General features: G+C 41.3%; 2 protein-coding genes and 1 long non-coding RNA gene across 12 annotated transcripts in view; 1 reads left to right on the top strand and 2 right to left on the bottom strand.

Moving 5' to 3' along the window:
- RPRD2 (regulation of nuclear pre-mRNA domain containing 2) overlaps nt 1-1308 on the bottom strand; it is a 98844-nt gene extending 97536 nt beyond the window's left edge. For 5 of the 7 annotated variants that reach the window (XR_011974878.1, XM_072644695.1, XM_072644693.1 and 2 more), the window contains exon 1: nt 56-1308. Coding sequence is in view for 6 of the 7 variants with exons in the window: in XM_072644695.1 (XP_072500796.1) it covers nt 56-254 (199 nt within the window). In the remaining variant the exon portion in view is untranslated. The remainder of the gene's footprint in view (nt 1-55) is intronic. The other 2 variants (XM_072644694.1, XM_072644698.1) reach the window with 1 other exon arrangement.
- On the top strand, nt 1289-11049 carry LOC140527644 (uncharacterized). 2 transcript variants are annotated; one of them, XR_011974882.1, is made up of 4 exons: nt 1350-1969; nt 3478-3519; nt 6073-6135; nt 9759-10712. It is a non-coding gene; the product is annotated as an uncharacterized lncRNA (long non-coding RNA). The 2 variants fall into 2 exon arrangements; XR_011974883.1 differs by lacking the exons at nt 3478-3519; nt 6073-6135 and having other exon boundaries at nt 1289-1969; nt 9759-11049.
- PRPF3 (pre-mRNA processing factor 3) lies at nt 4793-27127 on the bottom strand. Of its 3 annotated transcripts, XM_072644703.1 has the most exons (17): nt 26836-27127; nt 25622-25708; nt 24511-24708; nt 22396-22526; nt 20066-20212; nt 19308-19391; nt 18322-18542; nt 17370-17676; nt 15058-15224; nt 14482-14561; nt 13460-13603; nt 12720-12819; nt 12408-12521; nt 11526-11644; nt 11139-11222; nt 9785-9846; nt 4793-5185 (listed from the first exon to the last, which is right to left on the bottom strand). In XM_072644703.1, the coding sequence occupies exons 3-17, from the start codon at nt 24653-24655 to the stop codon at nt 5039-5041; spliced, it is 2052 nt and encodes a 683-aa protein (XP_072500804.1). In that variant the 5' UTR covers nt 24656-24708; nt 25622-25708; nt 26836-27127; the 3' UTR covers nt 4793-5038. The 3 variants fall into 3 exon arrangements, with proteins under 3 accessions (XP_072500804.1, XP_072500803.1, XP_072500805.1); XM_072644702.1 differs by lacking the exon at nt 25622-25708 and having other exon boundaries at nt 26836-27111; XM_072644704.1 differs by lacking the exons at nt 4793-5185; nt 9785-9846; nt 25622-25708; nt 26836-27127 and adding an exon at nt 10712-10982 and having other exon boundaries at nt 24511-24656.
- Between the last annotated feature and the right edge of the window lie 407 nt (nt 27128-27534).

Raw genomic sequence — 27534 nt, 5'->3', positions numbered from 1 at the left:
CTCCCCTCCCCGGCCGGGCCCTCCCGTCGCCCCGAGCCGGCGCCGGGCCACTCACATCTGCGGAGCCACTTCATCCAGTGGTAGACGATGGTGCTGTGGTGCTTCTTGTTCTCGATGCACCAGGACGACAGGCCCTGGATGGATTCCATCGTGTTGGTCACCGACTGGAATTTGCGATCCAGCGAGGATTCCAGGGCCCCAGCCGACGAGGAGGCCTTGCTGCCGCCGCCTCCGCCGCCGCCGCCGGCCGCCATCTTTACCCCTTGCACAAGCGCTGCTGCTCCTCCTGCGGCGGCGGCGGGAGCGGGCAAAACAATCACTGCGGGTGCGTGCAAGCTGGGGGCTGAGAGGGAAAGAGCAAGCGGGTGCACGCGCTCGGCTGGGCTGGCGGAGGGGGCGGGAGGCCCGGCGCCGGAGGCGGCCCCGCGGCGCTCAGGGGGGCGGCCGAAGCGGCTGCGAGTCTTGCACTTTGGTCACTTGGGAAGAGGGGGTAGTGTTTAAACCAGTCCGGGGCCAGCGGAGGTTCGCCCAGGGGACAGGGGCGTACCAGGCCTAGGGCAATGCCCTTCTAAACGCCTGGCCCGAGAGACAAGGGCTTTAGAGCGCAGGACTCCGCTTCCAGCAGGGGCCTGACCGGCACCTTGCACTCATAGCCCCTTTCCCAACAAGAACCAGGGCGTCCCGTGGGACGGGGGATGGGAGTTTGTGTCGGGCACCTAACACCACCCGACTCCTCACCCCCACCCCCTCCCCCCCACAACACTTTCTCAAACCCCTTGCAGCCCTCGCACGAGAGCCACAAGACTAACCAGCCAGGAATTTTTTTGCAACGCAACAGCAACAGCGACGGCAAGACTGCCGCGCATGCGCTAACCAACCCCACCTCCCCTTCCTCTTCAATCTAGAGGGAAGGGGAGGAGTGGAGGCGATGCGTTTTGACCAATCGAGAGAGAAAGACGGAAAGCGCGCGCTGAAGCCCGCACACGCGCGAGAGCAAAGGCCCCCCCCCTCCGTCTCCTTCTGCGCCTGTGCCACAGACTCGCGTGTTGAGCGCTGGGAAAAAAGGGAGGGGGGAGAAAGAGAGTTGGCCGATCTGTGGGGAGGTTTGGGGGAGGGGCCCGCTTTGCCCTCTCTCTCCGGATCTCAGGGCCTCAAGGTCTCTCTTGATGTCGTTCTGCTCACGGAAAAGGGTCAGGGAATTCCCACTGCGAAGCAGCTACTGTTATTCCCGGGTGACTGCAGCCCTCGCTTCCGCTAACTCTCCGGAGCACCGAATCGGGACGAACCGGCCTGCCGCCATCTTGCAGCGCCTCAGAAGACGCGCATGCGCCAACTACAGTAAGACATGCACTGCGCAGACTCCTGGAGGGAACGGTTTTTCTCGCTTCTCTCTCTGCAACTCCACCTCGGGAGAAACCATTCGGGGCCACATGACCTTTCCGACCACGTAGGGGGAATCTGTAAAGGATAGTAGCAAACTCATCCCACTTCACCCGAGACCTTGAAAGGTGTAATTGTGTCCTCGTCCTCGCCAAACCGAAGGAGCTAGCGAGGACTCTAGGTCGGGTCGCCCGGTCACCCGGAGACCGATGCTGAGCCTTGGCCGGAGCAGAGCCTGGATCCGCGGAGCAGCTTGTCGTATGGATTAGTGCCTGCCCGGGTAGAGGTGAATGATTCAGATGGGTGGTGTGCGGTCTCCCTCGGAACACTCGCTGTATTCACGCCTCCCATGGTGCCACAGGAGCTAGTTTACAAGCCGCACGCTCAGAACACCTTTGGCACTCTAGTGGATCCCACCCACTCTGGATTTGTGGTGCTTAACTAGTTTCCTTGTCATTACATGGGGCCCCTTTCTAGCTTCAGTGCTCCAAACTCATTTCCACACTTAGGACAGATGACAGCTAAGGGGAAGGTGGAGGCCATCAGAAGTGAACTTCAGTTCTTCGGCATCATCCCCCACTCGTCCCTGGTAACGTTAGTGGTAACTTGTTAATCAGACTACCCTTCGTCTTTGACCTCGTTCCCCTAGGTGTTTATCAGGAGTTTCCTCCAATCTTTCCCCCTTCTCATTTTTAATCTTTTTTCCATTTTGCCTACAAGCATACCTAGGAAAAACAAAACCTTCCCTTCATCTTAACTTCTTGCTCTCCCACCTCACCTTTATTATAGAACTTACGTGTCGCCAATGACTCCAGTCTCTTGGGAACTTACTTTCAACCTCTTGCAATTTAGCCACAACACTAATAATATTGTGGCGCCCTCTCTCCTCCTCCCCAAACACCTAACAGCCAATCCAGTGGCCTTTTAAAGGAATCTAGATCTCTAAGGTGTATCTGACACCCATCTTGACTCCTACTTGATACTTTCCTTTGGCTTTAGACACACCACCAGTTATTAACAGAGTCATTAGCTCTATAGCTAAAGGGGACTTCAGAGATCATATAGTTCAAGCTTTTTAGTCAAACTGGCATAGAGGGAGAAATTGAGTTTTCACAGTCAGGTGAAACTTAACACCCTTCTTTCCCATTATTATTCCTGTAGTTTATATTAGTTATGGACAGAGTATTTCAAAGCCAGAATGAGGTGGTTTTAAGTCTGACCTCTGACTTGTTTGACCCTGGACAGGGCTTTCATTGCCCTAGACCAGTTTCTAAAATTTTTAAGTTGTGGAGGCTTTTGCATCAGTAAACTGAATTCTTTCTATGGAAGGTGCCATCTCTAACCCAATATACCAGGTTAGAGAAAGGAGTTTTCAAAGTTAGATATTCAAATTATCAACAAAATATGAAAAAAATTTCAAATCACTAATTAAAGTGCAAATTAAAGCAAGGCTGAGGTTCTATTTTATAACCATCATCCTGGCAAAGATAACAAAAATGGAAAATGACAAATTTTGGAACTGCTGCTGAAAAACAGGCACACAATGCACGGTTGTTGGAGCTGTGATTTGGCCTAACCATTGTGGAAAGCAATTTGAAACTATCCCTCCCTAATCACTAAACTGTGCATATCCTTTGACCTAGCAGTACTACCATGTAATAGCAGACAAACTACTATTTTACTCTTCTTTTCTCTACTCCTCTCCCTTCTCCTCAAAACACTCTTAAACTCTCCATGCCTTTGCTCAGGCTGGTGATCTTCATTCCTGAATTGATCTCCCTCCACCTGTTTTAATTCTTACCTCAACTTAAAGCCTAACTAAAATGCCATCTTCCCCACAATGCTTTCCCTATCACCCTCCCCTATAGTTGCTAATATCCCACTCCCTTCTACATTACATATCATTCATATTATCTCCAGTACTTTTACCATGTATTGTCAATGTTTTTACCTATGTGTACTGTCGTACCTCCTTCCTCCCTCCTCCCTCTCTTCCCCATCCCAGGACTTAGAACATCTCATTGATTACCTGTATTATTTGGAAGGCCTATTTCTTTCTCCATTTACAATAACAACTCACATTTATATATTTTGCAGTGATTTACAGTTACAAAGTGATCCTCACAACAACCTTGTGAGGTAGGTAGTAGTAATAGCAGCTCACATTTATATAATGTTTAAACGTTTACAAAATGCTTTCCTCACAACAACCCTGTGAAGTGGGTAATACAAGTATTTTCTCCATTTTTACAAATGAGGACTCAGATTAGTTAAAGAGCTTGCCCAGTATCACAACTAATAAATAATGTGGTAGAGCCAGGGCCTTGAACCCAGGTCTTCTGACTTCAAGTGCCTGTACCACACTGCTTAAAAAAAACCACCTTGGTCCACTTAGAAACTTATACATATATCTTGTAACAAAAAGGTTGCTAAGCTCTTGCTCCAGGACATAAGGGACAATTGGATACACAGTGCTTTTAGTACCTGGAAGAACTTGGGGGGGGGGGGGGGGTAAGGAAAAAGAGGGTGTTAGGAAAACTCCATTTTCCCTGATGACTGAGAATCTGTTTTAAGTTCAAAATATGCACAAGTTGACTGATGGCCCAACTTGGTTAGCATTATTACTTTTAAGACCCTTTTAGGGGAACACCAAAGGTATACATCCTTTCTCTACCTCCACTCCCCAAAAGCATTCCATTAATACCCCTGAGCTAGAAGGAACTTAAGAGATGTTGAATCCCCTGCATTATACAAATGAGGAACTAGAGGCCAAGAGAATTTAAGTGTCTTGCCCAAGATCACACAGCAAATAAGAAGAGCTAGGATTTAAACTCAAGTTCCTAAATCCAAATCCAGAACTCTTTCCATTTGTCTGGTGCAATTTATGCAGCATAAATGGAGGGTACAGATATAATATGAAGGAATCTCAGATCTTAAAGATTATTTCTAGAATGACTTGAGAGGATGTCAGGGTGACTAGACATTAATATCTCCTCAAGCTATCCTAGAGATATCACATATTTCAGAGTAGGATTCTAGTAGTCTCTGAGGGGAAGGGGAAGAGGATTTTTACTTTGTAAAAGAGAGAAACTGCGCTAAATCTCCAAATCCTCCTACTTCATCTATCTACATATTGCATCCTTCTTGATTGTTTCTTTATATCCCACTGCCAGTCTCTCCTCTGCACGAGGAAGTTTCCTGCATAGGAGTATCAAATACCTGCTTGCTGTCTAGATGCTACTGAGGAAATGAGATCTTATCAGGAATATCTCTCCTCTCACTCACTACCCCACTCTGCTCCAAAAAATACTAGTCTTTACTGTTTCAGTCATAAAAATGTCCTTGTATTTGTCAAAAGACTGGAATAAAAAAGTACCCTCAAACACCTATGTGTGAAAAATGCCATACCAGGTTTAAAAATAATTCTTTAATCATATGCACAGAAAGGGAAAGGAAGGCAGCACCAGACTGACTGGGAACAGAGCAGCAATTCTCTCTCAGTCCCACAGCTCTGCCTGGTAATTTCTGGAGATCTCTCTCACACATGTGCACACATATATGCACACACACAGACACAAAGAGAGATTAGGGTGGAGGAATAAAGGAAAGCTGGAGGGACAAAGGCAGTGGAGAGGAATGGGTGGGGACTGTAGTTGTCTCAGTCGGTGGACTCCAACACGGACTCACTCAGTGCAAGGTCCCAGTAATGTTCAGCCCCATGCTTTTTGAAATGTTCCCTGGCCATGTTCTCTGTGGGGCACTGTTTGAACTTCATTTCTCCAAAACTCCGATCTTTGGCTGTACCCTGGGAAAGAGGCAGGGAGCAACAGAGCAGTAAGAAAAGATGTCACTGACTTCAGTTCTTCATCCATATCAGATGGGAGATACCCAGAAAAGGAAATAACCCAAAATACCTCACTTTCCCTTCTTCTGTCCCATGTCTCTTACCTCTGCTGGTGAAGTATAGTCAATTCTTAATTATCTCATTGATGACAGAATACAAAGCCATTTTCAATCCTTGGATAGATTTTCCTACTGAACATACTTATCCTATCTTCTTGTTCCTACATATTTTAATCTCTCAAGGGATCTGTGATCCCATTGATGTGAGTACCCTTCCAATAGTACAAATTGAAACCACTGCATATCAATCTCTTCCTGGGTTATTTATCTAAGTCCTTCCATAAATCCTCCAAAGTGTGTGTGGGGGAGAGAAGGGCAACAGTAGGGTATGGGGATCCACCCAGGGTGTTAGGGTCTTTTCTTCAAGGCTTTTAACTTTAGTCTGAGGTTGTTCAGGTTGTTCACCTGTTAGCCCTTACTCGTTTCATAACAGGACCACTTTTTTTCTGGTCCAGTGTATTTTCATCAATATCTTTTATGCTGCATTTTATATGCAGCTGATCATTGGCAACATTTTGTCGCCTATTTATTTCAAGATGCTTCCTTTTATTGCCTTGTGACTCACAACTTTGATTCTTCAGAGACTGCTGGTGTTCCATGAGTTGTTAACCATATAACAAATGAGATCACATAAAGCACTTTAAAAACTTTGGAATGCTATATAAACATTAATATTATATTGGCATTTAAATTTTTTTTTTGTTTCAGAATATTGCTTGAGATTGTTGAAAGCACTGGGAATTTCCTAAATATAATTCAGTTTTCTCTTTTCCTCTTATTTAATTCTAGACCCAGCTCATTATCCATCTGTAGGATCTGTCCACACATATCTAACAATGAAGCAGCTCAATGGTTTGTTGAATCAAATGCATTTCATGTACTCTAGAAATTAAGCATTCTCCAAACACTTGGTTCTTACTATGTAGATTAGGCCAACCCCCTTGAAAATTCTTGAATCTCATGGATGTTCTGAAGTGTTCTGAATCTTCATGCAATCAGCAAAATATCTTGCAAAAAGAGAAGTAAATGAAAGCCTTTATCATCTCTAGGAGATCTCTCTTCCCTTTAGTCTTTCTTGGACATTTAACATGACAAGAGGTCAATAACTTTGGGAAGCATATTTATTTGTTAAGACCTAAGTGATAATAATAAGAAAATCTTATTGTTGTTGCATACATGAAGGAATCTTGGATGATATTAACATGTATGGGATACATCTTTTTGGAGTAGAGGCCTGGCTAGTATGTATTCAGAGAATTCATTTTAATAGCTTGATACATAACTAAAACAGTGCTGACAAAAAAGCTACTATGCATCTAAAAATAAAATGCAAGCTATTCCTGTACCCTTGTAGTCTTAACTTCCAACCCTGTTAGACCAAAGTGAATCTCTTCAAGGTTACCAACAATGCCTTAACTATTAAATCCAAGACTTTGTCTTTATAACTTCTTGGACTACTCTATAAAAGTTACCATCCCTTCTCTCCTATATCCTCTCTCCTCCATGATTTTTCTTGATACTAGTTTTCTTTCTACCTGTCTTAACTACTCTTTCAGTTTCCTTTGTTGGTAATCATCTTCCACCCAATAAATATGAGTATATACCAAGATTGTCCGGACTTCTCATAATCTCATCAGCTCCCATATTACATCAATATAGATGACTCTCATACCTACATATCCAGCTCTCATCTCTTTTCGGAATTCCAACCTGCACTACCAACTATTTGTTTGATATTTCATATTTAGTATCTTTTCCTTCAAAACTCAACTCTCTTCCTAATTTTCCTATTTCTGTCAATGTCAATTTCAACGACACCCAGATTTGCAACCTCAATCATACCCCAATGCTTTACTCTCCTCTCATTTCCAACCAGATCTAATCTGCTACTCAGTTTTATCTCCAGACAAAGTTATCTCTTCAATCCATCCTCTTCTCTCCAATAAAAAGGCCATCACCCACATTCAGGATCTCATTACCTTTCAAATGGATTACTGTAACAGCCTGCCAATTCATTTCCCTATCTTCCTTCTACAGTGATGCATCCTTTACACAGCTGTCAAATTGATATGCCTAAAGCACAAATCTGACTCCTTTGCTCAAGAAGTGTCAGTGGTCCCCTAATGCCTTTAAGATAAGAATGCAAATTTCTCTGTTTGGCATTTCAAATCCTTCACAATCTGGATCCAATCAATCTTTCTAGAATAATTTCGCATTACTTCCCTTCAGAAACCCTCCAAATTCCAACCAAACTGGCTCATTTGCTTTTCCCCATGTACAACATTCCATCTCCTACTGCCCTGCTTTTGCACAAACAGTCCTCTATGCTTTTCCTTATTTCCACCTCATGAAATGAGAAATGAGGCAAAATGACAAAAAAAGAAAAGGACAAATGCTGAAGGGACTGTGGGGAGAACAGGTATATTAGAACAATCTTGGTGGAGATGTTCAGCCTTCCTGGGAAGCAATTTAGAACTATACCCAGAATCAAACTATGCATACCCTTTGACCCAGCTATACTAAGCCTAGTATATAGCCTAAAGAAATAAAAAGAGGAAAAGACCCTATGTGTACAAAAATATTTTTAGAAGATCTTTTTGTGATAGCCCCAAATTGGAAACTAAGGGACTGTCCTTTTAGGGAATGGCTAAATAAGTTGTGATATATGAATAAAATGGAATATTACTGAACAATTTCAGAGGAAACTGATAAAACCCTTATGAATTGATGCAAAGTGAGGAGAACTAGGAAAACAATTTATAGAATGACAACATAATAGAGAAAAACTTGAAATACTTTAAAACTTGAACACAATAATAAGCCATGAGTCCAAAAAAATTTCATATAAAACACACCATTCACCTCCTGACTGAGCTGATGAACTTAAATGCAGAGACACGTACATTTCTGTACATAGCTAACTGGTTTTGGTATTGAGGGATAAGGGAATTTTCTTCCTTGTTTAATTTTCTTAATTGTGAGTGGTGGGTGAGAAGTAGGAGTAGCAGATAAAAAAATAAAAATACTGTTTGAAAAAAATCAGTAATTACTAACCCATATGCTAAAAACACATTTTCAGAATAATCTATACATAATATCAAAGGATTATTTGATGACAATATGAAAGGAACAGGTTTCCTTTTACAAAGGATGTTTTACAAAAGACCACCTTTAAGTCACAATTGACTGAAAGGTATAGACCAGTAGTGTCAAACTCAAAGAGAAACTGATCCCTGTGTGCTACATATTGACTTAGAAAACCGCAAATTACATATCTATGTTTTGCTGTACTTTTATTTTGCTGAACAGTTCCCAATTATATTTTAATCTGCCAGGCCTATTTAGGAGTTTTTGGTGAAGCGAGTTTGACATCTCTGTTGTCAAGAACATAAGATTCTACTGTATGCATTTCCTGCTAACTATCACCATTTTAAAAGCTCTTTTTAACCAAAGTGTTTCCCATGTATGTATCAAAATCATACAAGATGAAAGATGTAAGAGAGAACTCAAACAATCTGGCAATTATTAGTATCAAACAATGCTTAATATATAAAGTATGCTTGCCAAAAGGTGTTTGTTGCTCTTGTGGAGGTTGTTCAGCACACAGTCCAAATGGAATAGGAATTCTCCAAAGATGGTAACATACTTTCAAATCATCCTCCTTGTAGATGGAATTGTGTGTTATATAAAGCCCCAGAACGTTTTATAGCCTCCTAAATGAAACCCATAATTATTTTAAAGAATTTGACCTTCTCTATATGGAAAAAAAGTGTTTGAATAATGACTAATTTATGCCTATGACAGGTAGATGGACAAGCCACAGACCTGATACATGAGTACAAGATATAAAAATATCTTGGTCAGAGGCTGGAAATGGACAATTAACTAGCCTCAGAATTAAAAAGGATTTATCATTGGGAGATTGAATAGTACTTTTTTAAAGACCAAATGCAATCTCTGAAACAAAGACCCATCTTTTAACACCAAGGTTCTTCCACCAATGCTATAACTGCAAAACATGGACCACAATATCTGAAAAACAAAAATTTCAGATCCTCTCAATGGAAACTGATAGTAGACCTGAGTAAACTATAATATAATCAATTTAAAACTCGTCAGGAAAAATGCTGTAAAACATAATGTTAAAAAAAAAGTACATTATGGGAAATGCAGCTGGGCTAGTCCTGCAGTGACAGCTAGAGATAATGAATGGATACCTGATGTGTGCTACTGATGCCCACACAGTGTAAAGAAATCTAGAAGAGCAATGGAACAATATGGACATAATTCAGCTCTGACCCTGCCATGGAAGGGTTTCCAGAAGGATAATGTATAGTATCCTCATCAACAAAACCAGAGATCCATTGAGGTATCCAATAAGACTGATGACCTCAATGCTCCCTCAATTAGCACAATTTAGAACTGATTGTAATTCTTTATTTCTGACACAAATCTCTTCTGCTTCAATATTTCAGAAAAAACTACTGGAAAAACTACCTACCTCCCAGACCAATGCACACTTGTTGGTTTTTTTCACAGCCTCCTCATCAGATTCATCATCATCTAGAAGAGACAACATGGCTAAGCCTGGCTCCAAACAGACCCAGATGTACAGTTTTACAAACTGCTATTTAAAAACTCTTTACGGCTTTATATCACCTTTTAAAAATATTCAAGACATTCATATTTAAATGCTTCCTCTTCTCTATGTGGCACAGTATGATGAAGCACTAGACCTCGAGTCATGATGACATGAGTTCAAAACCAGTCTAGATACTTACTAATTACATGACACTGGATGAGGCGCTTAATCCCCCCCCTCTGTGTTAGTTTTCTTATCTGTTAAAATGAGGATAAAAACAGCACCTACCTCTCAGGTTTGTGAGGATAAAATGAACTATTTGTAAAGTGCTTTGCAATCCTTAAAGCACTATATAAATGCTAGCTATTGTTATTATCATCAAATGTCACCATAAGTAAGTTATATATTTACTGTTCATAAATTGAATCAAAAGCTCCAAACAAGTAGGGACTTTCAACAAGTCAAATTAAAGGGAATCTTGTACTTGGCAGGAAAAGTAAAAATAGTTGAACATATATATAACTTTAAGATTTACAAAGCACTTTAGACACATTATCTCATTTGATTTTTACAACAACCTTAAGTGTTATTCCCATTTCACAAGGGAAGAGACTGAGGCTGGTTAAGTGCCTTGCTCAGAAATCAGATAGCTGGTGTCTGAGAGGGAATTTGAATCCAGGTCCATCTTGCTTCCAAATCTAGCACTCTTTCAACCGTACCATACTTCCTCTAAGATACAGAAGATATTTTCTACTCTTAGTGAAGCTGTAGTCTAACAGAATACTACCAGGTGATAAAAAAAATTTAAAAACATTTGAAAATGCAACATTAAACAAATTATATACAATGAGAATAATTTAATTCTTTTAAGAGTGCAAAGTAAAGGAGCTATCAAAACATAAGCAGTTAATCAAGTATATTGCTTTGGGTTGCAAGTTTTGGGGCTAGATGGGAAAAAGATATGATGTTGTGGAGAGGTAAAAAGCACTGCAAGGCACAAGAGGCACATGCACAGGCCCATGCATTGATGTCCAGAAAACTGTGTAAACAGTATCCATGTATGGCCAAAGCAGAGTGCCCCGGCAGCTGCAACATAAGAATCAAGTGGTGGAAGATCCTAGAAGACCAGGCAGACAGTTAATTATGTATGTGAAGCAAAATAAATGTCATGTGAATGATTATGACAACAGCAGTAACTCTATTCTATCTGGTATTAGCAGAATAATTCTCCACTCCCACTTCCCCCCCATTTATCCCTCTAACCCCCATTCACCATCTCCTTTCGTGCTGGATGTCTGTTCATCCCACTTTATCCGGTGCAGCATTAGACGCTTGAATTTTTTCTGTGCCTTAGGGCCTAGAAAAAGAGGAGACAGAATTTTTCCCCGCTCTTTACCCTCTAGACTTGGACTAGGAAAGTGGCAATAGAAAGACCCCCCGAGCCCATGTGATGTCCAGAATTTTTAATATGATGATTGGTACAACCCCTGTAGATACTACTATAAGCTTTGGGTCTCAGTCTTCTCCCAGGACGTGAAAAGACAGGATTAGAGGGTCTTACGCCCAGATGTCCCTCTAAAACACCTCCTCCCCATCCCCAATCTAGGTTTCAGTATTCTGGGTTATACTCCTTTGATCTTTCCCCTTAACCCAAACTCACCCCCTTCTACCACCACAACGTTGACATCCTTGTGAAGCACCACTACCCCTGAAAGGTACAGCTGCCCAGCATTGGCCTCAATCTTGAACTTCTTGGCTGGGTTGCTCAAATTTCGTACTCTGGAGACAGGGAAAGTGTGGTTATGTATTTTAACTTGAATGTTAGCAGCTGATTAAATGGAGTGGAAAAATAAACCTACATGTCCAAATACATTATTTTTCCAAAACGCTCAAAAACAAAACACTTTTTTCATCTTTGTAGATGGAAAGCTGCTGAATGTTTGATGGATGTTAATGTTAATGGACTCTAAAAAGTATTTTAGCTATTTTATGTCTCCATCCCCCCACATCACTTAACAGTCCCCAGAAACAGAAGGTACTTCATAAATATTTCTTGTTGAGTCAGAAATAAATTCATTTTGAAGTAGGAGAGTTTAACTGCAATAGCTGAATGGTAGGACATGATAAAAATCAATCTGGAGGTGAGGGAAGGAGGGCTACCAGCACTTTCCTGAGACTTGGTCTAGGTAAAGTGAAACCAGAAATTTTAAGTTCTAAAAAAAGATGAGCAGTTATAGTGTATAATTTGGTTTGAAGAGGTTTGTTCATTCAGCTTAGCAGATCAGTACTGATTAACTGACCCAAAGTCAAAGAAAAAAGACTTTTTTACTACACTGGCAGAAGAATTTTAAATCACAACAGAAATTTTACTTCCCAGGTCAATCCCACTCCTACTAAAGCTCTTAAGCCCCTAACTTTATTTCTCTAACGCTGGAGTTGGTGTTAGGAAAGCTCTGTGGACTGTACCAACTGCCCCAAGCACTGGTTTGTCATATTAGTTCAATATTTATGTGGGCAAAACTGGCCCAACAAAGACACCTACCTATATACAGATATGTGTACCCCCTGTGAAATGTCTTCTTTTAGCTTTTTAATTTTCTTGACCTTTCTCTGTTCTGCTGTTAGTTTTCGGGCAGCATTGGCCTCTTCATGCGCTCTGTCGTGACAGGAAGGACATCCACAAGTAAGAAAGGCATTGAAGACCAGAGGCAGGGCTGAGGGAAAGAGAGAGCAACAGAGGACTCTCCCCTCCTCTGTATACCAGTCCCCCAAGGGAGGCCAAAATCCAACCTGCTATCCCACAGTTTGAAAAAGAACCCTGCCCAACATCCCCACCTTGTTCCAGGGCACTTACTTCTGTCTTTTTGCCATCTGGGCTCTGACATGGGCTTCCACTTTGGTGGGATCTTGAACAGCTTCCGTGCCTAATACTCTCATCAAATTGGAAATTCTTACTGCATGAGAGACAAAATGGTGTTGACCACAAGTCATTTCCTCAGCTGGGACAGCCTTTCCTATCTCTCTTCCTCTAACCTACGTCCCCAATACTATTTAAAACCCTTGGAAAAGTATTGCCTGATAAATGCATCAAAGGGGCATTTCCTCAGTTTATGAAGCAAATTTAACACTTAAGCTAGATTACACTTCAGCTAACTTGTTTCTTTGTTTTGACTAGTAATGAAGACTTTCCTCTGTATACTTAATCTTGAATGAGACTGAAAAATGCTTGATGTCTAAGAGGATGTCTCCATATGGAATGCCCTCTTGTCCTGACAACACACACAAAGATGTTCTCCTTAATGAATTTCTAAAGCACCTTTCCTCCTAAAAGCTCAGTACAACACACAGCATTCCCAAATAACTCATAACAAAGGTTTCTAAATATCTGGAAAATAAATAAAACAACCCATATTGTAGAAACTTAGAAGAGAAGGGAAAAGGAAAAAAGTGAATACAATCTTGCATAATATGACTTCTGTACATACACAGTAGTTCTCTAATAAAAGTCAAGGCAAGGAAGAAGAAATACTGGAAATTACCAAGAAAAAAGAGTTCATGCTGCCATCCTTCCTCCATTACCTTATGAGTTCTTACCTTTGGGCTCAGGAGGAGGCATCAAACCCAGCCTGACTTTCTCTTGTAGCTCCTTCTGAGCTTCCCTCCGGGTCTGCCTCCTCAGTTTTTTCTGTTCCTTTTTGGTGAGGTACACCCCCAATGTCACTGGTGTGTCACTGTCCACTGTTGGAGAAGCATAAAGGGGGAGGCAGATTAGAGGAGCCAGTACTAATCTGAAGCACAGTAAAGTCTATGTGGGGTTGGGGAATGTATCTGAGCTAGAGGATACTGACTGCAGCTGGACAGTTGTAGGGATTGAAAGAAACTCTTCAGCTCCTTTCAGGACAAGAGAAAGAAGGGAGAGGGTACTGGTGCAATGTTCAGTGTTGGACAACTGCACATATCTTATTCTCCCTTAAAAAAACAAAAATTAAAAACCTGTTTTTAAACTCTACATGACTCATGTTAAAAGTAACTGGAAAAAAGTAGATTAAATGAAACGACACCAGATTTTAGTGGATTCACTGAATAACAAAGGACAGGACTCAGGCCTGCAAAGGCCAGTGTACTTGTTTCTTCCACGCAATCAAAATGCTTTCTGGACCTGAGTTTCCTAATCTGTAAAAGGCCAGACTTGATGATTTTTAAGACACTTCTAAGATTTCTCAGACCGATAATACAAAACAAAAAAGAGAGGAGGAAAGAAAAGTACAAAGCTAGAACCAGAGTTCCAGGAAAAGTCCAGCTTGCTATTTAAGACGTAAGGGGTATTTTAAGTGCAAAGGTATGTTCAACAAATGAACTTTTCCCCAGCCAAAGCCATTAAATATAGACAACAGGGTCCCCACCACAATAAGCCACTACATTCAGAGATCTGGAACCAATACAACAATTTCATCTAAAGCAAAGCTAGAAATATTGAATGCAAAGGAATAGGTTAGAGAAGCAATGACTATGGTACCAATTATTTTCTCTTTCTATGCAGTCAGATTATGATTAAATCAGGAAGAAGAGGAAAGGAACAATCCCACTGCTGACTGGGTAAATGATCCACACTTTACCTGGAGGGTTTAGCTGGGCTGGATGCTCTACAAGGTTTGTGATCCCAAAATAGTCCTCTTTCTTGGGAGCTTCCCCTGTACTACAATTAGGGAAAAAAGGAAGAAAACAAGGATATGTGAGTGAAGATGATTTCAAAGAAGTGGGACTCCCAAAGACTTCCCCTACACTCACTCCAACACCTCTTTAGTACTTATGCGCTCATTACATATTATATAGATCACACCATCCTCCCTATAGACTTACAATAACTAATTTTTAGTCACAGTTTGGCTACTACATATCTAAGTGCACTATGTAATTAACTGTATTTGAGAAATATAAATTGACTTTACCATTAGTGTATTAAGAACAGAATTAGAAAAGCAAACAGGTTAGAAACAAGTTATCTTTGATTTACGTGCGTCTTCAGGTCACTAAAACTCATCTCTCCTCCGTAGCCAAAGCGAAGGCTGACTTGTGTAAGACACGCGAACTTGCATGTACATGCTTATTTATCACCCTTAAATGTGTGCTTTGATTCTTTTACGCTTCATCTCCTAGATCACATCTCGGAAGGTGTTAACTAGTAAACTCACGGGTCAAAACCATTGGGGATAATGTAGGAGTCCCACCACTCAATATCAGGAATCTCTCCTTCTTTCAGTTCCTTCTTAGGGGCAATGAGTGCCAGCTTGGTTGAAGTATGAATACCAGTTTTTCGTGCTGCCTGTGAGATCTCCGCCTGCAGCTTCTCTAGCTGAGCCTGGGAATCACAAAACATAGATGCAAGGGGAAGCTGGAGTCGCAGCAGTTTGAGAGGTAAAGGAAGCCTGCCTTTAAAAACATTCCACGTCTTGGGTTGTCTTTTCACTACCATCTGACCACTTCAGAACATTTCAAAGATTCAAGGAAAAAGGCTACCACAACTCACCAGAAGGGGAAGACCAGATACCTACTCCCAGGACTTGGTGACTTCAAGGTTCACCTCCAAACCACATGCCCCAGAAGTAGCTGAATGCCCTAGATAGCACTGCACTATTGTGCTCCATGAAGCATTGTTATTCTAATGAGCCTGGCATCTAACAGACGCTTGATGAAGTAATGTGTAAAGTACTGTACATAAAGCTTGGGAGACAGTGGCATTGACTCTGAAGCATGCATTTCACTGAAGAGAAACAAAATGTATTCTTCTCTGGCACTCTTATTTTAAAGAAGAGTACTGCAGATTTGAGCATGTCAGTGTGAAAAATGGTGGCTGGATCTATACTATGCATTGCACAAGCTACATCTGTCCATGGTTTCAGGACCTTGAAAAATCCTGATGCTTAAGTTGTTTGGGAATTGAGCACCTAAGATACCAGCAAAGACTTGTGTGTGGAAGTGCCTCTAACACTTCATTACCCCCCACCAAAGGAAAACAAAGGCCTGCTTTTGAGTTCCTTAGGTCTTCTATTCTCTTTCCCTGCCCCTAAAGCAGTGATGGGGGAATCACAGATTTAGAACTAGACTTAGAAGTTAATCCAACTTTCTCATTTTACAGATAAGGAAATTGAGGTCTACAGATGAAAGTAGTAAGTGGCAGAACTAGGTTTTGAACCCAGGGTCTCTGACAACAAATCCAACGATTTTTTCCACAGCCTCTATTAATATTCCAACAGTTTAGGAGGAAGGATTTACATAATAGGGAGAGTAGGGGAAAACCTGAGTATCCCAAGATTTAAATAAATGTAAAGCTGCTAAATCACCACCTTCAGGAACACTTCTCTACTAATCCCACTACACTCTGATCATTTCATTCACTTTAGCACACCTTTAGCATTTATATGTATATACAACAGAGCCCCAACCTGGGGAAGATAATCTTCTCAACAAACATGTAAATCCAGGATAGAGCTGACCTGGCTGAGACCGAATACTTAAAGCATGTTTCACTCCTTTTTCTAACCAACTTGATTCTAGGACTCCACTGACCCCAACCTTGACTAGTTAGGAAGGATAGGGAGTGTACATCTTCTCTCCTTGGCCACTGTACACATATACTTCAATTCCCTGTCCCCTCACCTCTACCCTATTCCACCTTTCTCAGGAACTGAAAACCAAATCAATATTACTTTTGCTACTGTGAAGGGTATGACAATTTACTGGTCTAAGGTTCCATTCAGAATCAAGTTGTAGAACAGCTGAAACTCCTTTTCCTATTGCTTATTCCCTGCTCTCCTTCATAGTCACCGTATCAGCCCCATACCTCCTGCCATATCTAACCAACTCTTTTTTTTATCCTGGCAGTGTATCCTCTGGAATGTATTATTAACAAACTGCCCTCTATATTAAGTTGAATCAGTGTTGAACCCCTGGAAATTTCTTTTTATATATTTTGTATTTATTTATCTATATTTGTGTAGGTTGTTTCCCCCTTCCCCAACAGAATGTAAACTCTTTGAGGATAGGAAGTTTTATTTTGTATGTATCCTTGGTGCCAAACACCATGCTCAGTTCCTAATAAACTCTTGTTGAATTAGAGTGATCACATTCAGTTAAAAATTCCAATGAAAATTCACTAAGGGCAGAAAGGGGGAAATAGAACTTTTGCAACTTATAGTCAGTTCAATTATCCATGTCATGCAGATCATCTGAAGCCAATTTTAATCCTAAGTTAGCTTCTCCCACTTGAGTTGTAACCTTGCATCTTAACCTCATCAGGTGGTGTGTTCTCAGAGAGTGCAAGCTCAATTTAATGTTAGCCTAATGAGAACTGAATTAAGATGAATCCAATATGAAACAAATCTATGAAATGTACGGTTGCTGCCCTACAATATACAAAAGACTTTGTAGCAACTCTATTAAAACCTTCCGTCTAATTTCCTTTCTGCTAGCTATCTAAAATTTTTCAAGCTTTGGTCCCAGTTACCTTTGTCCGTAATCTCTGGGCAATTTTTTCAAATTTGCCCTTGTCATGAAATTTAAAGGTACGTCTTTGGCGCTGGGAAGGGGCAATGGAGACTCGGGGATCAAAAAATGTGTTGGATTCCATGTCCTCTGATGGCTTTTCCTTGAGCTGCTGTTTGAACTGTTCCCGCTTCACAGCCCGAATGTTGGCCTTTAGTGTTGGCATTCGGTGTGTCAACTCAATCTCTTTGCCTGTAGCATCTACTGTTCGGCCTTGTTCATCCAGGATTAGGGGTGTAGGCTTCGTCTGGTCTTTCAGCTCCACCTTCCTGGGGGGGGGGGGGGGGGACATGGACAGAGGGATTGGGCAAAAAAGCCCAATTTTCAATTTTATCTGGAACCCTAAGGAAGACCTAGATTAAGAAATTCTAAGATGTTTCATGCCATCTTCAATAAGTAATGTCTCAATTATAAAGTACTAATCAAACTGAGTAATCCAAAAAGGCATAAAACTTAAATTATAATAACAAAAGGATTTATAAATTATAAAACTGGCTATGTAGACTTACAACCATCTTATAAACTGAATTTCTTAAGGCTCATCTCTCCCATTTAATTAGGATCAAACCATGAGGTGAATATTGATTCCTAACACTAATCTAGACCCATTCCAGCTATTAAAAGAGGGTTTAGAACTAGCAGCTTTTCAGATGGTTTAGAACACTGGTCTGGTTTAAAATAGATTAGTTTAATGGAATGAGCCCTGAGCAAGAAGACCTGATTCCTCATTTAATTTGAAAACCTTCTGGGTGACCATAACTTCAGTTATCACATTTGTAAAATAATTCTTGCCCCTTTAGAGATTCAACACAAATTCAATAGATATTTATTCATCACTTACATGGATCTTTGGACATGTTTGAAAAACAACTTAGGTAGTTTTGAAAGGCTCCAAAATGAAACTGAATACTCACGGGGGAGCAATACCCATAGCATGAAGGTTGGCCAATCCAACCATGTTGGCATTGCCAATAAGCCCTGGTTTTAGCGCCAGCTGAGCCTGAATCCGAGCCTGTAGTTCAGCTGCTTTCCGTGCCTTTTCAATGGCATCATTCATAAAGGTGGCAGCCTGAGAAGGCTGAATAGTATTGCCAATTGGCAGCCGTTCTGGTTGAGAGGAGGAAGGAGTCTTTGGCTGTGAGATGTACAGAGAAAAACATAAAGTTTAAAAGGGGAAGGAATAGAGATTCACTGAATTTCAGATGAGATTTATGAGGTTTGGGGTCCAAAAAAATGCCACCATCCCTGGATGTGCACCCAAGTGTCACTGTAGCAGTTATCTAATTCATTTTGCCTCCTCAACACTCTGCTCCCACCAAGCCATCCTTCATACTGCCAGATTAACCTCATTTATACACATGGGTTGTCAAAATCCTTCAATGGTGGTCTACTGACAAAGTTACAACTTCTTAGGTTGGCATTCAGTGTAATGAACAATTGAGCAATGCTCTCTACTTTTTCGAGCTTTCTCATACACCGTCCTTCCCATTCATGGCAATGTAATCCAGCCAAACAGGAGTAGTCACCACATCCTCTATATATCCTGTACCATCCTATCTCCATGCCTTTGCTCATAGTACTATAAAGAATCCACCTCATCTCCACAGATGAAATCCCACTTATTCTTGAAGTCTCTACCAGAAGCCTTTCCCAATGTTCCTTGTCACTAAAGTCCTCCTTTCCAATGACCTTAAAAAGTACTAAGTGAATTCCAGTTCTTTCACACACTATGTATTATCTTTTTTTTGGTTATTTCTGGAACTTTTATTAGACTATAAGCTTCATGAGAACAGAAACTACATCTTATTTAACACTTATTATTACTATGCAAAGAATAGACATGTAACAGATGTTTCTTGGAAATTGTTGGAATGCAGGTTAGTTGGATTGAATACCATACCTGAGGAGTAGGAGGACTGATGAAGCTCAGCTGTTTCTTCCTCTCCTCAATCTGCCTTGTAGCTGCTTCCATCATTTGTTTGATCTGCAGACAAGAGTATAGTGGTTAATACTATCTTCCCTCTCATCATGTCCAGAAGATTCAGTCATAAGGAACTTCAAATATGTAGCTGAGCTTAGACAATCTCAAGCTGTGTTGTGAAAAATTTGGTGAAGGCAAAGATGTGGATGGGATTTTTTTGTACATACTGTTAACACTTGCTAAGTGTGCCTAAACTGCCTTCTTCTGGGATAAGAGCACATCCTTCTGCCTTATCTTCAAAGATTCCCATCCCTCTCTATACTCCATCTTTGAAGTCATCTTCTTGTTCAAAAGAAGCTTGGAACACTAAAGTTTCAGGAATCAAAGACAACTCCTGCTTTTATATTAACATTTTCCATAAAGATAATTCTGGGAGAAATTTCTTTTAAGCCTTTAAAATGTCTTAAATGTTTAAAAAAAAGTGTTTAAAAGAAGCATTTTAAAAGAATAAAATGTTTAGCAGCAAAAGCTTAAAATATTTTATTTTCTGTTAGGTCCTGTTATCTCTTTTTCCACATCACCCAGGACCACAAGTACTAGGTATTTTTTGGCAACTTGACTATAATGTTCCATTCAATAAGAACAACAATGGCAAGCATCACTTCTCTAATTGTGAAACAAAATGTCCCCTCAATCCTCAATTCACAAACGACTTACCTCTCATGTCTGTCACTAACCTGTAATTTGGTCAGCATTCCTGGGCTCTCAGATGGTGGTCCAGGAATTACCTCTGGCTCCTCCTCCACCTCCTCAAACCTTGGTATACGCCTCTTCTTCACCCCCGATGACTCCTTAGATATCTCTGAGTCATCACCAAACACCTCCTGGGAGAACCCAAAATAAGAGGCAGATTTGTTTCTGTTCTTAGTGAAGAAATGTCATCGTCATCATCCCCCCAACCCAATTAATATTTTGTGGCTTTGCCCTGGGGGTTACAACAGAGCCTTGCAAATAGCTACTTGATAAGACCCAGAGGTAAGCCTGGCCTTGAAGGCCCTCCATCAACTGTTGCCTCCATCTTACCACCTTCATTACTCTCCCACACAGATCCTGTTCCATCCAAGCAAATTTCCATCTTTGTCTTTATAAATATCATTGCTCACATGTCCTCCCTCTCTTCCTCTCCAACAACTCAGAGCCAACCACTCCTAAAATCCTATTCAAAACTCACCTCCTTCAGGAAGCCTTCTCTGATTAATAACCTCACCCCATTCTGATTATACCTTTGTTTTATACCCTCAAGCATGTATGTATAATGTTTGGGCTATATTAAGTTGCATTTCTTGACATTCTGCTTGGTATGTGTTCTTTATCATGTGCATGTGTTCTGGTTCCCCGACTAGATCTAAGCTCTTCAAGGGCAAGGACTCTTTCTTCCTCAGTATTCCCCCACAGCACTTAGTTCAAGACCCAGCACACAAAAGACACTTGGTTGTCTACTTTGCAAGGTGAGTTTAACATGGCCAAGAATGGCCAAGTAGAAGGGGCAATGGGAAAAAGCAAATGTACACACCGGTGGTAGGCTTTGGGTGACATCCCCTCTTCACTAGGAGGGCTCGTGTTTTGCAAGGACATATCCTCAGTCAGGGGCGGGCGCTTCCTGGAATTCCTACAGTTCAAGAGAAAGGACTCTCCCATAATATATATAGAGTGTGGGAATAGGGGCCTAAGGCGACCAAAAGTGGGACCTCTGTCCCAAGACTTCTTAAGCATAAAGATGCTAAAACATCTCCTCCAGGAAGACTTCTTCACTAATAGCACTCAACTCTGATCACTTCATTCACTCTAGCATACCTTCAGCAATTATACACATACAGTAGAGCCCCAATATAATGTAAACTACTATTATACAGATTCTGTCAAGTCCCTCTAAACATAGCAAAATTTAAAGTCTGACAGTTAGCCTATAAGGTGGCTATCAGTCCTGTCCCCAAATACCAACATTATAAAAGGGTTCCACTGTACTTTAAAACAGTTAAATATTTTACACCTCTCTTGACATCTCACATCTATGTTCTATCTCCCCATTAAACTATGATTTTTCTCAATATTTTCTCAAGTTTCTCAATATTCCTTATATTTCTTTAGAGCCCTACATATAAAAGGTATGTGGTGTTCACTGACTATTTCTCTCTGTATGCTGGCTGCTGTGGGGCTGGGAGAAAATTCCTTACCCTTCTCTACAACCTGGTAATGCTGGTAGTGTGGCCAAAATAGCAAAATATTAAAATATCTTGGAAGGATGGGGAAGGAGGAGATTCTGTGATGGGAGTTACAGAAATAAGTAAAAAGCAGGAAGAAAAGAACTCTAAGCCAAGTAAGACCAGCAGACTGAATACTGATGATGAAACGAAAGGGGTTACAACCTACATGAAACCCAAATAAAAAGTACTGGAGCAGAAAACTATAGGTTGTCCATGAAACTGGTATCCCTTAGCTACGAGCTCCCCAAAGACAGCATCTCTGGTAGTGTGTTCTATTCAAAACTATGTATGTTCAATGCATATTCAATGGTTATTTTTCAGGAACACCAGCCACAAGTTCTACAAGGAATTCCTTGAAAACTAATAACAATGACAGCTGTATCTCAGGAAAGCAAAGGAATTAACCTCAGAGGCAAGAGGTTAGGACCTAAACAGTGAAAAACCAAAATCATAAAACCCTAGTATGAAACTATTATTTATTAGAGGTAGTGAGGGGAAAAGTGAAGCGATGGACAATAATAATTCCTTATCTTAACTGCACAATTATATTTGTAAAGGATAAAATGGCTGGTTTTCTGGAATGTTTGCCTCATGATGTGTTTCCCAGATTTCACCACCGTAAACTAAGGACTAAGAGTCAAAGGTGATATAAAAACAAACTCACTGTCTGCTCTACACACTAAAGTTTTCTCTAGAATGTTAGAAATTCTCCTGTGTTTATGTGTGTGATCACAGAAAGTTTAGCTGCTAGTGTTCCCACTGACAATATTCCCATGCCATTTAATCAGCCAACCAGAACCTACCTTCAACTCTCGTTTTCTACTCCTGTCACTGCTAGACTTTGAATGTCTGGAACTACGGCCCTCCTCCACTGCCTCAAACAGTTTGTCGACAAACCGCAGGGTAGAATCATCGAGAAAAGGCTTCAAGTGATCTGATGAAAAAAAAGGTAGACACAGAAAGGTCTGAGAGTCTAAAACAGTTCTGTATACACAACAGGCTCTCCAAAACATTGACTAACTGCAGTGAACCTAGTATTAATAATACAAAGTACCTAGATGAAATGAGTTGTTTACAAAAACTGTTCTTCTCCACCCAAAAGAGTGTTCTTGATTTTTTCTGTGGGATTCTATTAAATGCAATGTTTTATGGAGACATTCTGACTATGGTTTGTGAGGCAGAAATGTAGGTTAGTTTTCATGGGGTGGAAAGTGGCAATAGCCTGAGTTCTAAATAAAAACTACCTCATGGCCAAGAATCATGGGAATTTGTCTGGCCTATTTTTAAGAGAGAATTCCATACTATATTAATATAAGGATACGTGGCTTGGGCAAACTAACTCTCCAATGTAAGGGTTTTACTCAATTTAACCCTTCCTATTATTCCCAAGGGCCTATGCAGACAATTTAAACTACAAAATACATGTACTACAAGGAATGTGTCTCAACATCCTAAAAGGAGTAAATGATAATAAACTTAAAATATGACTAAAACAATTTAGAAGTTACTAGGAAACTTAAGGGCCCTGAACACTTCTCCAGACCTTCACTGCTGTTATTACTCTCCTTTACCTTCAAATCCCTTTCAAACCTGGTAGTCATTTTTTTTGAATATCACAGAGAGAAAATATCCAGAGAATGATATGAGATAAATGACATCAAAACAAAAAAAAAGCCTGCAGTTACTAGAGAATAGAATTCAATTATGATTCTTTAAAAGAAAAGAAAAGGCAAAGATACTGATACTAAGTGTTTAAAGAACCAGTTCGAAAACCCAGTCTCATGAAGACACACACAGCAGTGAGGAGACGCATCGTTAGCAAAATCCAATTCTCTCAACTTTTTAATTTCACGCAAGTAACTCTGTAAGGTTTGGCTTTCAACCCGGTTACTTCAGATACATTCGTATTGAAAGTTACTTTGTTTCCCCCTGTTGTATTAAAGGGTTTTCTACACTGTCAAACATTATTGACATAGAAGGGCCAGGGATACAAGGTAAGGCAAAATTTGGGATATGTGATATGGTGTTTTTAATTATAGCTGACTTACTTTTCTAATTATGGAGTTATTAAAAAAATTGTATATGCATGTATACACACACACACACACACACCTGCTTTATGTAAGTAGACCATTCTATAAACCTCTATATAAAGCAATTTTTATGTAATGTGAATTTTCCCACGGATGTGGGGAAGAGAGGGCAAGTAGTGTGCCAGGTACCTGTGGAGGGAGGTGCCCGGACACAAAAGTGCCTGGCCAGAACTGAGAGGGCAGACATGTGGGGGTCACACACGGACAATAACAGGAGAGGATAGGTGACACACAGGCTGAGGACAGACAAATGAAAGAGATACACAGGGCTGGACAAGTGGGCAGAATGGGGCCTTCTCTTGGTGCCACAGGTCTCAAGTACAGCTTTGGATTCAGTGGGAGGGCTATACCTCCATTCTCTGCCTTCATTGGGAGGGTTAAAAAAATTTTTTGGGGGGCGGGGGGAGGAAGTCATGGAGCAGTAAACCAAAGGAATGGAGAAGAGAGAAATCAAAGCATTGTAGTTAACATAGGTGTTTTCTGGAATGGGGATTTCTTTCAGAATTCTTTACAAAAAGTTGAATTTACATAATGCAAATTTACATAAAGCAAGTATTGTCTATAAACATGTTTTGTACATAAAATATATCGTAAGCATACATGACTGAGGCAACTTTGACATATGCAGAAAATCAGCAAGGGATTCAAAAGACACTCAGCAGATAATCCAAAAGCAAACTGACTATTCTCACTACCCAGCACAAGAAAAATAGAGCCTTCTCCCTTCAAAGTTCCAACATCATTTTAACCCTACGAATGCTTCAAATATTTCAGTTCTGAGAGTCAGGCTGAGAGACATATTCAGGAACCAAAAAAAATACATACCAGCTGCTTTCTTCTTATCCATGCCCTTTCCTACACAATTTAACGCTGCTGTGACCACTGTGGGTTCTGAGAAACCCAACACCCTCTTCACTGTCTTCTCGATCCATGGCTTCAGCTCATCCAGCTCCCTCTTGGACAGGGCCATTCTTTAGAAAGGACAACAGACAGTGAGACAACCTTGAATACTCAACACAGCACCTATGAGGGAAAAAGGAGAAAGTGATTGGGAAGGGTAGGAGACTGAAAATAATACAGGTTGACATTTATTTTATCAGAAATGACTTCTCCCCCGGCTACCTCCTGCACCCCTGGGCAAGTTAATTTACTACAATTACAGATAAATTCATCCCCCTGGTAACAATCTTTGTAAAAAATAAATCCAAAAGAGAGCATCTCTTATGCTAACCCAGGGGGAATTGAGCTGAGAACTGTATTCTGGTGCTTCCTTCCTTATACTATTAGATCTACAGAGCCTGACAGATTATACAATATGGAAATATAGCAGAAGTCTTTCAGAAGTCATCAGGCTCATGCATGGCCTCCCCTAACCTCATTCTGACTGACAGAATCCTTTTCTGTGGGATCCTAATACAGGTCAGTGGGTCATGAAGTATTTATGGTAGAGTTAAACACCAATTTTATATTAAGGTTCACAACTTCTAAGCACATTCCTTTACAGATTTTTCTCTTCATGACACCATACCCTAATTTCACATAAAAACTGTATGACTGACCAACCCTCTCATAATGTAAGTTTACATGACAGACCATTCTGACAGGGTGCTTGACAAGGATCACAGAAATGAAGATGCACACCCTCCTCCTCTCCTGACTGACAATTCTTTACTTCTAATCTAATTCTTGAGTTCAGCAAAGAAAAAAGAAACCACTGAAGAGTCTTCTGAACAATAGACCTTCTCACTGAACATTCTATTAAGCAGGACTGTCATTTATATTCACACCTTTACTTGTCTAGCTAAATCAGAAGCTATTCAATGACATAAGCTATTTTCTTAAGTATTCTTCTTATATCATCTGGTATAGTGCTCAGGACACAGGAGAAAATAATTACTCATTGATTTAACCTTTTCAAATCTAAGTAAGCACATACACCAGAGTTTCTGTCCAATTTGTGATTCCAGTTTTCTTCATTTAAAAGTAAATGATCTTCTTTAGGATATCCTAAGACATCTTTTCCCTATGAGAAATATAATGATTAATGTCTTCATTTCAGAACAACATTTCAGTACAGATCTGTACAAGTTCACACTCGGAATTACCACCAAACTATGATTTTGAATTTGGAATAAAGTGGGATAGAGGGGCCTGGAAAAGAACAGATGAAACTAAAGGAAAAAGACCACATACAGGATGTTCTGAAGTATCTGAGTATCCAGCATATGTCTTGCTGAAAGAAAACTCATTAAGAGGTCTATTCACCTATCAGTTAGATGACAAAAGAGCCCAAGAGGGTCTCAATCATTTTAAGGAATCACTGAAAAAGACTATGTTTTCCTAAACTCCTACTCAACCATACATATTCCTGAACTGCGAATACAGAGAATGTTATCATGCATGGTATTAAGAGGGATCCTGGTGTTGTCAAGAGTAGGGAATGAGCAACTTAATTCCTCGGGCTTTCAGTATCCCACTTGTAAAACAGGGACTAAGACAAAAGGGTTTGCCTATGCTCAAAGGATTGTTGTAATGATCAAGTTAAATAGAGAGCTTCTTTTGTAAATACTTAAAAAACGACAAAAGTAAAAACCTTGGTCATCATCACATCCGTAGCGTTTAAAGGACTGGAATATAGCTAGGGCTCTGAACGCTTGTAAACGAAACCCTCACCACCACATGCTAGTTCATTTGATATGAAAACAAAACAAAGGGTGTGGGTGGTACACAAATCAGCTTTGGGGATCACAACTTGACATGTCACTGAGCAGATGACAACATACTAAAGTGGAGCCTCCACTAGGAAGGCCAAATGAGCCCCAGTGAAGACTCAGGGTGGAAGTTTCCACTCGGGATGCTTCCCCAGTCCCGCTCTTTTTTCCCCTTTGACCTAAGCCCCCCACCCCCCGGTTGTCCCGGGGCAGCTCACCTCGGTCCGAGCCTCTTTTGCCCTTCCCGCCCCCGCCCTTTACCTCCCTACAATCCCCGCCACCCCACTCCCCCTCAGAAACCTCTCCTTGGCCACTCTCCCTTGGGCCCATTCGCCTAAGGGATCGCCACCTCCAACTGGGCTCTGACTGCGGCCAGGGCTAGGAGGCTGAGCCCCCAGGCCCCACAGCCAGCCCCACTGGGCCCGAGCCCGCTACTCACCTCACAAACTTCAGCCCCTGAGACGGAGCCCGAACGTTACACCGGAACCGGAAGTCGGCCGACCTTACGGCTTGCCGTCGTTACCGCTGCCTCCGCCACGCGGCTTCCCGCCCGGCGCCCCTGGCACGTGACGGTGGCGAGCCCAAAGGGTGCAGAGAAATGCGAAGAGGTTCGCTCGCCCGCCCACCCGTCTCGGCGCATGCGCACGGTTCTTTCGAAGCCTAGGAGGACTTGAGATGACCAGGACTATCCGCCCACCATTATCCCGTGCGGAAAACCGGAAGTTCATTCTTCCGGAAACGGAAGTAGAGCCGACAGACGTTTCCCCAGTGCAGGAAGCGAGCGCTTTATGCGAAAGTTGGGGATGAAGTCGAAGGCTGGGATGTCTTCCCCGAGCCTTGGCCTTCGCGTGCAAAGTCAGGTTTAGTAAGCGCGGACCCGGTGTGGAGCACCGTGCTAGGATCTGGTAAAGTGTGAATAATCAAGCGGGCTTCCAGTCTTGGTGCCCTTTACTGACACGGCGCGTGGGTTCACTCGGCGGGTGCCCGAGAGGCTTTACGGAGAGCGTCCAGCTATCCCTCCTCGTCTTTAAAGTGGGGATAATGGGGCAAAGACGCTATTTAAGAACACTTCCTAGCACCGCCCCTTCCACAAGCTCGTACAACACTCCGAAACCCTTAGTGAGACAACTTGCCAACC

Source organism: Notamacropus eugenii, chromosome 2 (assembly GCF_028372415.1).
Source record: "Notamacropus eugenii isolate mMacEug1 chromosome 2, mMacEug1.pri_v2, whole genome shotgun sequence".
Taxonomy (NCBI): domain Eukaryota; kingdom Metazoa; phylum Chordata; class Mammalia; order Diprotodontia; family Macropodidae; genus Notamacropus; species Notamacropus eugenii.
This window is presented reverse-complemented; position numbering and strand designations above follow the sequence as displayed.